The 10,690-nt window shown below is 44.8% G+C and overlaps 1 protein-coding gene across 1 annotated transcript in view; it reads left to right on the forward strand.

Moving 5' to 3' along the window:
• The window catches only part of LOC127346731 (uncharacterized), a 28,496-nt gene extending 20,920 nt beyond the window's left edge, over positions 1–7,576 (forward strand). Inside the window, exon 3 of the mRNA XM_051373004.1 lies at positions 6,643–7,576. Coding sequence (XP_051228964.1) covers positions 6,643–7,576 — 934 coding nt within the window. The remainder of the gene's footprint in view (positions 1–6,642) is intronic.
• Positions 7,577–10,690: the final 3,114 nt, after the last annotated feature.

Below are 10,690 nucleotides of genomic sequence, written 5' to 3' on the forward strand. Positions count from 1 at the left end.
CCGCCTATAAAAAGTCTCCGTGACGAAACCCCCGCACCGAGAGCCACGATACGGAAAACCTTCCGAGAGACGCCGCCGCCGCCGATCCCATCTCGGGGGATCCAGAGATCGCCTCCGGCACCTGCCGAGAGGGGAATCATCTCCCCGGAGGACTCTACGCCGCCATGGTCGCCTCCGGTGTGATGTGTGAGTAGTCTACCCCTGGACTATGGGTCCATAGCAGTAGCTAGATGGTTGTCTTCTCCCCATTGTGCTATCATTGTTGGATCTTGTGAGCTGCCTAACATGATCAAGATCATCTATCTGTAATTCTATATGTTGCGTTTGTTGGGATCCGATGAATAGAGAATACTTGTTATGTCGATTATCAAAGTTATGCTTATGTGTTGTTTATGATCTTGCATGCTCTCCGTTACTAGTAGATGCTCTGGCCAAGTAGATGCTTGTAACTCCAAGAGGGAGTACTTATGCTCGATAGTGGGTTCATGCCTGCATTGACACAGGACGATGTGAGAAAGTTCTAAGGTTGTGTTGTCTTTGTTGCCACTAGGGATAAAACATTAGTGCTATGTTCAAGGATGTAGTCACTAGTTACATTACGCACCATACTTAATGCAATTGTCTGTTGTTTGCAACTTAATACTGGAGGGGGTTCGGATGATAACCTGAAGGTGGACTTTTTAGGCATAGATGCAGTTGGATGACGGTCTATGTACTTTGTCGTAATGCCCAATTAAATCTCACTATACTCATCATGATATGTATGTGCATGGTCATGCTCTCTTTATTTGTCAATTGCCCAACTGTAATTTGTTCACCCAACATGCTGTTCGTCTTATGGGAGAGACACCTCTAGTGAACTGTGGACCCCGGTCCAATTCTCTTTACTGAAATACAATCTACTGCAATACTTGTTCTACTGTTTTCTGCAAACAATCATCTTCCACACAATACGGTTAATCCTTTGTTACAGCAAGCCGGTGAGATTGACAACCTCACTGTTTCGTTGGGGCAAAGTACTTTGGTTGTGTTGTGCAGGTTCCACGTTGGCGCCGGAATCCCTGGTGTTGCGCCGCACTACATCCCGCCGCCATCAACCTTCAACGTGCTTCTTGGATCCTCCTGGTTCGATAAACCTTGGTTTCTTTCTGAGGGAAAACTTGCTGCTGTGCGCATCATATCTTCCTCTTGGGGTTGCCCAACGAACGTGTGAAATACACGCCATCAAGCACATTTTCTGGCGCTGTTGCCGGGGAACTGAAGAAAAGCTACACCACAGAGAATTGCCTCCCACGGCAACAGCACATTTTCTGGCGCCGTTGCCGGGGAGATCAAGACACGCTGCAAGGGGAGTCTCCACTTCTCAATCTCTTTACTTTGTTTTTGTCTTGCTTAGTTTTATTTACTACTTTGTTTGCTGCACTAAATCAAAATACAAAAAAATTAGTTGCTAGTTTTACTTTATTTGCTATCTTGTTTGCTATATCGAAAACACAAAAAAATTAGTTTACTTGCATTTACTTTATCTAGTTTGCTTTATTTACTACTACTAAAATGAGTAATCCTGAAGTTGAAGTTCGCACGTTTAAGCAACGAGGGGGAGAATGTTTGAGAGATGCTTGGTATAGAATTAGCGATGCTCATAATAGATGCACTAAGAAGCACTCCACCATTATTTTACTCAGGAATTTCTATGTTGGTATCTCTAGCTGGAATAGATATGTTCTTGATAGTCTCGCAAAAGGTGACTTCCTAAGTACTCCTGCATTAGAAGCTAGTTGCATTATTGAGAGCTTATTTGGAATACCCCCTGTTGATAAAGTTAAAACTGAAATCTCTCTTGAAGATGTTATGAAAAAATTGGAAACCATAGAGAAAATTTTTCCAAGTATTGAAGCTAAATTGGAAATATTACTTGATAAAACTGATGAACTTGATAAATCCTTAGGAGGAATTGATGAAAGAATTAGTGTCCTAGGAACTAATGCTGTCCATGATGATCAAATCAATAGGATTGACGAACTTGAAAAAGCTATGGGAACCTTGGGTTCAACATTTTCTTCTCTTAAATATAAGGAGAAAGCTTATGTGGGTAAGGAGCAAAAGTTTATGTATGTCTCTAAAGTGCCTAGACCAAAGAAGTATTATTATAGGCCTAAAATTGACAAAGCCCTTAGTACCATTATGGATGGGGGAGCTCATGATAACGATGCACCATCTCTTGATAATACTTGATACACACTTTCTGCGCCTAGCTGAAAGGCGTTAAAGAAAAGCGCTTATGGGAGACAACCCATGTTTTTACCTACAGTACTTTGTTTTTATTTTGTGTCTTGGAAGTTGTTTACTACTGTAGCAACCTCTCCTTATCTTAGTTTTGTGTTTTGTTGTGCCAAGTTAAGCCGTTGATAGAAAAGTAAGTACTAGATTTGGATTACTGCACAGTTCCAGATTTCTTTGCTGTCACGAATCTGGGTCCACCTCCCTGTAGGTAGCTCAGAAAATTAAGCAAATTTACGTGCATGATCCTCAGATATGTACGCAACTTTCATTCAATTTGAGCATTTTCATTTGAGCAAGTCTGGTGCCATTTTAAAATTCGTCAATACGAACTGTTCTGTTTTGACAGATTCTGCCTTTTATTTCGCATTGCCTCTTTCGCTATGTTGGATGAATTTCTTTGATCCACTAATGTCCAGTAGCATTATGCAATGTCCAGAAGTGTTAAGAATGATTGTGTCACCTCTGAATATGTCAATTTATATTGTGCACTAACCCTCTAATGAGTTGTTTCGAGTTTGGTGTGGAGGAAGTTTTCAAGGATCAAGAGAGGAGTATGATGCAACATGATCAAGGAGAGTGAAAGCTCTAAGCTTGGGGATGCACCCGGTGGTTCACCCCTGCATATATCAAGAAGACTCAAGCGTCTAAGCTTGGGGATGCCCAAGGCATCCCCTTCTTCATCGACAACATTATCAGGTTCCTCCTGAAACTATATTTTTATTCCATCACATCTTATGTGCTTTTTCTTGGAGCGTCGGTTTGTTTTTGTTTTTTGTTTTGTTTGAATAAAATGGATCCTAGCATTCACTTTATGGGAGAGAGACACGCTCCGCTGTAGCATATGGACAAGTATGTCCTTGGTTTCTACTCATAGTATTCATGGCGAAGTTTCTCCTTCGTTAAATTGTTATATGGTTGGAATTGGAAAATGATACATGTAGTAATTGCTATAAATGTCTTGGGTAATGTGATACTTGGCAATTGTTGTGCTCATGATTAAGCTCTTGCATCATATGCTTTGCACCCATTAATGAAGAAATACATAGAGCATGCTAAAATTTGGTTTGCATATTTGGTTTCTCTAAGGTCTAGATAATTTCTAGTTTTGAGTTTGAACAACAAGGAAGACGGTGTAGAGTCTTATAATGTTTTCAATATGTCTTTTATGTGAGTTTTGCTGCACCGGTTCATCCTTGTGTTTGTTTCAAATAAGCCTTGCTAGCCTAAACCTTGTATCGAGAGGGAATACTTCTCATGCATCCAAAATACTTGAGCCAACCACTATGCCATTTGTGTCCACCATACCTACCTATACTACATGGTATTTTTCCGCCATTCCAAAGTAAATTGCTTGAGTGCTACCTTTAAAATTCCATCATTCACCTTTGTAATATATAGCTCATGGGACAAATAGCTTAAAAACTATTGTGGTATTGAATATGTAATTATGCACTTTATCTCTTATTAAGTTGCTTGTTGTGCGATAACCATGTTCACTGGGAACGCCATCAACTTTTCATTGTTGAATTTCATGTGAGTTGCTATGCATGTTCGTCTTGTCTGAAGCAAGAGAGATCTACCACCATATGGTTAAGCATGCATATGTTAGAGAAGAACATCGGGCCGCTAACTAAAGCCATGCTCCATGGTGGAAGTTTCAGTTTTGGACAACAATCCTCAAATCTCAAATGAGAAAATTATTAATTGTTGGTATATGCTTATGCATAAAAGAGGAGTCCATTATCTGTTGTCTATGTTGTCCCGGTATGGATGTCTAAGTTGAAGAATAATCAATAGCGAGAAATCCAATGCGAGCTTTCTCCTTAGACCTTTGTACAGGCGGCATAGAGGTACCCCTTTGTGACACTTGGTAAAAACAATGCATTGTGATGATCCGGTAGTCCAAACTAATTAGGACAAGGTGCGGGCACTATTAGTACACTATGCATGAGGCTTGCAACTTATAAGATATAATTTACATGATGCATATGCTTTATTACTACCGTTGACAAAATTGTTTCATGTTTTCAAAATCAAAGCTCTAGCACAAATATAGCAATCGATGCTTTTCCTCTATGGAGGACCATTCTTTTACTTTCAATGTTGAGTCAGTTCACCTATTTCTCTCCACCTCAAGAAGCAAACACTTGTGTGAACTGTGCATTGATTCCTACATACTTGCTTATTGCACTTATTATATTACTCTATGTTGACAATATCCATGAGATATACATGTTACAAGTTGAAAGCAACCGCTGAAACTTAATCTTCTTTTGTGTTGCTTCAATATCTCTACTTTGAATTATTGCTTTATGAGTTAACTCTTATGCAAGACTTATTGATGCTTGTCTTGAAGTGCTATTCATGAAAAGTCTTTGCTATATGATTCACTTGTTTACTCATGTCATATACATTGTTTTGATCGCTGCATTCACTACATATGCTTTACAAATAGTATGATCAAGATTATGATGGCATGTCACTCCGTAAATTATCTCGTGTTATCGTTTTACCTGCTCGGGACGAGCAGAACTAAGCTTGGGGATGCTGATACGTCTCCGACGTATCGATAATTTCTTATGTTCCATGCCACATTATTGATGTTATCTACATGTTTTATGCACACTTTATGTCATATTCGTGCATTTTACGGAACTAACCTATTAACAAGATGCCGAAGTGCCGATTCTTTGTTTTCAGCTGTTTTTGGTTTCAGAAATCCTAGTAAGGAAATATTCTCGGAATTGGACGAAATCAAAGCCCAGGGGCCTATTTTCTCACGAAGCTTCCAGAAGTCCGAAGGAGAGACGAAGAGGGGCCACGGAGGGGCCACACCATAGGGCGGCGCGCCCCCCCCTTGGCCGCGCCGGCCTGTAGTGTGGGGGCCCTCGTGCCGCCTCTTGACCTGCCCTTCCGCCTATAAAAAATCTCCGTGACGAAACCCCCAGTACCGAGAGCCACGATACGGAAAACCTTCCAGAGACGCCGCCGCCGCCGATCCCATCTCGGGGGATCCAGGAGATCGCCTCGGCACCCTGCCGAGAGGGGAATCATCTCCCGGAGGACTCTACGCCGCCATGGTCGCCTCCGGTGTGATGTGTGAGTAGTCTACCCCTGGACTATGGGTCCATAGCAGTAGCTAGATGGTTGTCTTCTCCCCATTGTGCTATCATTGTCGGATCTTGTGAGCTGCCTAACATGATCAAGATCATCTATCTGTAATTCTATATGTTGCGTTTGTTGGGATCCGATGAATAGAGAATACTTGTTATGTCGATTATCAAAGTTATGCTTATGTGTTGTTTATGATCTTGCATGCTCTCCGTTACTAGTAGATGCTCTGGCCAAGTAGATGCTTGTAACTCCAAGAGGGAGTACTTATGCTCGATAGTGGGTTCATGCTCGCATTGACACAGGACGATGTGAGAAAGTTCTAAGGTTGTGTTGTCTTTGTTGCCACTAGGGATAAAACATTAGTGCTATGTTCAAGGATGTAGTCACTAGTTACATTACGCACCATACTTAATGCAATTGTGCATTGTTTGCAACTTAATACTGGAGGGGGTTCGGATGATAACCTGAAGGTGGACTTTTTAGGCATAGATGCAGTTGGATGACGGTCTATGTACTTTGTCGTAATGCCCAATTAAATCTCACTATACTCATCATGATATGTATGTGCATGGTCATGCTCTCTTTATTTGTCAATTGCCCAACTGTAATTTGTTCACCCAACATGCTGTTCGTCTTATGGGAGAGACACCTCTAGTGAACTGTGGACCCCGGTCCAATTCTCTTTACTGAAATACAATCTACTGCAATACTTGTTCTCTTGTTTCGCAAACAATCATCTTCCACACAATACGGTTAATCCTTTGTTACAGCAAGCCGGTGAGATTGACAACCTCACTGTTTCGTTGGGGCAAAGTACTTTGGTTGTGTTGTGCAGGTTCCACGTTGGCGCCGGAATCCCTGGTGTTGCGCCGCACTACATCCCGCCGCCATCAACCTTCAACGTGCTTCTTGGCTCCTCCTGGTTCGATAAACCTTGGTTTCTTTCTGAGGGAAAACTTGCTGCTGTGCGCATCATATCTTCCTCTTGGGGTTGCCCAACGAACGTGTGAAATACACGCCATCAGTCATCACCTCCCAAGCAACCTACTACCTCACTACCCTTGCCATCCCTCCCGGTACAATCAAGTTCATCAACAAGCTACAAAGAGCTTTCCTATGGTCGGCTAAGGAAACAACCACCGGGGCCAAATGCAAAGTTAATTGGAAGACAACTTGTCGACCCACTAAACTTGGTGGTCTTGGGGTGAAAGATTTGGACAAGTTCGCCACGGCTCTCCGTCTTAGGTGGCCTTGGCACGAGTGGAAGGACCCTTCAAAGATTTGGGTGGGGTATGGCAACCCGTGCACCGACTACGACATGGACATTTTTTATGCCTCGACCACCATCACCGTTGGTAATGGGAAGAAGACCCCTTTTTGGGAGGCCCCTTGGTTAGGGGGTAGAAAGCCCAAGGACATTGCACCGCTCATCTTCGATACCTCTAGGCGCAAAAAGTGGAACGTCAACCAAGCCTTAAATGCAAATGCTTGGGTTAGCAACATTAAATTGGGTGACGACTTCTCCATGGACCACTTCGCGCAATTCATCGATCTTTGGGTCCTTTGCCAAGATATGCACCTTGTTGCGGTGGTGGATGATGACATTACTTGGAACCTCACGGCAAGTGGCATTTACTCCGCCAAGTCGGCCTATGAGGTGCAATTTTTGGGGTCCGTCACCTCCTTCCTTCACAAATCGGTTTGGAAGGCTTGGGCCCCTCCCAAAGCTAAATTCTTCGCTTGGCTTCTCACCCAAAACCGCATATGGACCGCCGACCGTCTACAAAAACGAGGGTGGCCAAATTGCGGCTTATGCCCCCTTTGCAAGCAAACCATGGAGACGGCCAACCACCTCTTCATTCATTGTAGATTCTCCACCCGGCTTTGGGAAAAGGTGGCCGAATGGTTGCATAACTCCGTCATTCAACCGGGGGATTGGGTGGGTCTCTCCATTGAGCTTTGGTGGCGCAACATGACGAACTCTCAAATGCCCAACCGCAAAGCCTTGTCCTCGCTTGCTCTCCTTGTCACTTGGGAGCTATGGAATGAGCGCAACGCTAGGGTCTTCAACAACAAGCACGCCACCGTCGCCGTTATCTTAGAAAAAATTAAGAATGAAGCCCGCTTGTGGGTTACCGCCGGTGCTAAGAACCTGGGCAAAATCATGCCGGGAGAGTAGTCCCTTGTTGTTGTTGTACTTGTTCCGACTATCTTGTCAAAACTCTTCTTCTTAATTAATCGATCGGGGCAAAGCTTTTGCCTCCGTTTCAAAAAAAAAAGGAATCCATGTATGGTACAAACTGCAGCAATAGGTCGCAGTGGTGGCGCCAGAGATGAAGTGCTGGGTATTCATTTTCAACCTGTGTATTCATTTTGCCAAAATCCTCATGTATTTGCCAAAATTTTCCCTGATTTATGAGAAAATTCTAATGTTTTGTTAAAATCTTGGGTATTCAGCTGCATACGCAAGAATACCCCTGGCGCCGCCCCTGATAGGTCGTTCCAGCTCAGTGGCAAGGCAAGGCGAGTGTGCAGCCAGCCCACCCGGGTTCGAATCCCCATCTCGCGGTAATTTCGCGGGAAGGGGTGAACTTTAATCGGGTTATCATCCTAGCGTCCATCCGCGGGGAGAGTCTCCATTCTACCTAACAATGTATAGCCACTATTTTGGTACATATCTAGTCTACCTTTAGTGTGTAGGTTCACTCAGAGTGGTGTGTATCTAGTTCACTTAGAGATGTCTAAAACATCTTATGTAGGGAGGGAGTAGTTTGAAGTAGGTCACCAATCTTTGTTGACAAGAGATGGTGTCGTTTGGCGTGGCTCTTGTCATCGAGCTCTGATGGACGAAGTCGGTGACGGTTGACCTCCAATGGACGGAGCCGCTGATGGGCACCGCTAATGCAGCAGCAACAACAAAGTCTTTATTCCCAAACAAGTTGGGGTAGGCTAGAGGTGAAACCCATAAGATCTCGTAACCAACTTATGGTTCTGGCACATAGATAGCAAGCTTCCACGCGGCTCTTTTCATGGCTAGTTTTTTGGTGATACTCCAGTCATTCAGATCTCTCTTTACATACTCCTCTCATATCAAGTGTGGTCTACCCCGTCCTCTCTTGGCATTATCAGCACGCTTTAGCCGTCCACTATGCTGGAGCTTCTAGAGGCCTGCGCTGAATATGCCCAAATCATCTTAGACGATGTTGGACAAGCTTCTCTGCAATCGGTGCTACTCCAACTCTATATCGTATATTATCATTTCGGACTCGGTCCTTCCTCGTGTGGTCACACATCCATTGCACCGCTATTGCAGCGATCTCCGTTAATAAGGTCAAGCGTTTCCACCCTTCAATCTAGGGTGTTGCTCTGTTATTGTTCCTCTTGCTGGCCGGTTGTGGTGGCGAGGGGAAGGGGAGGAGTAGCGGCGACACTAGCAAATCTAAAGGGTGGCGGGTGTATTCTTTCGTTCGGCGAAGCGGCACGGTGTTGGACGGTTGCCAGCAGATCTCCTCGTCAAGCTTCCATGAAGGAAGAAGTCTGAGTTCTCTAGACCCCTCCTCAATAAGTGCAGCCACCTTCTCCACGATTGCCTTACACCTCAGCTTACGCTCTTGACCGACCTCGGTGGCAAGGGAGATGGTGGTGGTGGTTGTGTTGCTGCGGCGGTATGGAGGAAGTAATGGGGGGTCGGTGGAGTTTGTGACCTCGGCAGTATCTCCCAAGCGACGATGTGTTTTCGTGGCTGCTATCTTTGGCCACGAGGATGACCCTTTTTCCTCCTCAGAATGGAGGATCTTCTCCGACCGTGGAGTGGCGGTTATCGCCACTGCTTCCCCAAGTTGTTTTGTCCCCAACGAAGGCGGGGGAAGCCGCGTTTGCAGGTCAACGGTCATTGGCAACGCCTCTGAACTCTATCACATTTCTGCGATTTTATATGGGGTGTTGATTGTAAAAGAAAAGGACTGTATTGTAATTTTTGTTTTGTTTGGGGTCTCCTGAAATTGTATGCCCACATCTATAAAAAAACCATGATGATTCAGGCAATCTCCAACCCCCCATCCTGTCGTGTGCATCGCGACCGAAGACGAGGCCCAACCGCTGACCGTGTGCCGCATACGCCCGTCCGTTCTGAAGCAAACTCGGCTAAATTTGGGCTAAGTTTACGGCAGCGCCTACATCACGTCGGCTGGGCACGCGGTCGCCGATGTGCCATAGTTCAGTGAGGAATATGTTATGTTTTCTCATAAAGACTAGATAGGGAACATCTTTAGTGCATTTTAACAATAATTAAAAGTCAATTAAGCTAAATTACTTTGGGCCCGCTCCACCCGTCCGTGTAGCTAGCTTGCCCTCCCTGCCTTGATGGTCGCCGACCTCCGCGCCCCCCGCATCACCACTAGAGCAGCCTTGGCCCTCGTCGCCGGCACGCATCGCCTCGGTGCATAGTGTCCTGCTAGAGACGCTCAGCCGCCGTCTACACGACGACACAGGTTGCCTGCGTGCGGGCGGCCTCTTCCGCCTCCAGCGTAGCTGCGAGGGCAGCCTCCCATCGAGCGGTCTCTTCGTTGGCCGCCAGCTCGATGACCTTGTCCCCCGTCCGCTTCTCCTCCATCTCGTACCGCGGATGCCACTCTTTCGCCATGAACTAGCAACTGCGCTCCTTCAAGGCCACCGACGTAAATAAGAGCTCGACGATGGTGATATTGATTGGCTCCTCGTGTCCTTTAAGAACGCGCTCCACGCCCTATGGAAGGACTCGAGGAGGACGATGGAAATGGTAAATTTTGCAGGGGCGTTGGAGATGGCCTTAGGGCATGTGCAATGGTTGATAAGGCCCATCTTATCTTAACACGCCAGGTAATCTAGACATGACAATAAAACATGATGTACAATGAGCTATTTTTTAGTCTTAGGGCATGTACAATGATAGGGAAGACACGCCTTCTCTTAGCAGTTCACGCCATCTAGAAAAAACACTAAATATAAGTAGTACAATGTATTATCTCGTATTGTCACCCCTAGCAGTAATTGAAAACCAATTAAATTTTAGAAGAAAATTGGGTTGCTAAGAGAAGACAAATGGTACAATGGAGAAACTAGTCTTATCTTATTTCATAAGGGATCATCCCTTAGGTAAGAGAAGATAATCTTCTCTTTCTTCGATCTCTCCTCCAACTAAGCAAAAATCTGGTGTAGCATTCGTAAGACTACCCACAATGGGAGTATCATAGGTAGTATCATGCATTCCATGCATGCAAAATGCTGATGTGGTAGTGCAATTAAGGATGAGAGA

This window comes from Lolium perenne, chromosome 4, assembly GCF_019359855.2.
Source record: "Lolium perenne isolate Kyuss_39 chromosome 4, Kyuss_2.0, whole genome shotgun sequence".
In the NCBI taxonomy this organism is placed as follows: domain Eukaryota; kingdom Viridiplantae; phylum Streptophyta; class Magnoliopsida; order Poales; family Poaceae; genus Lolium; species Lolium perenne.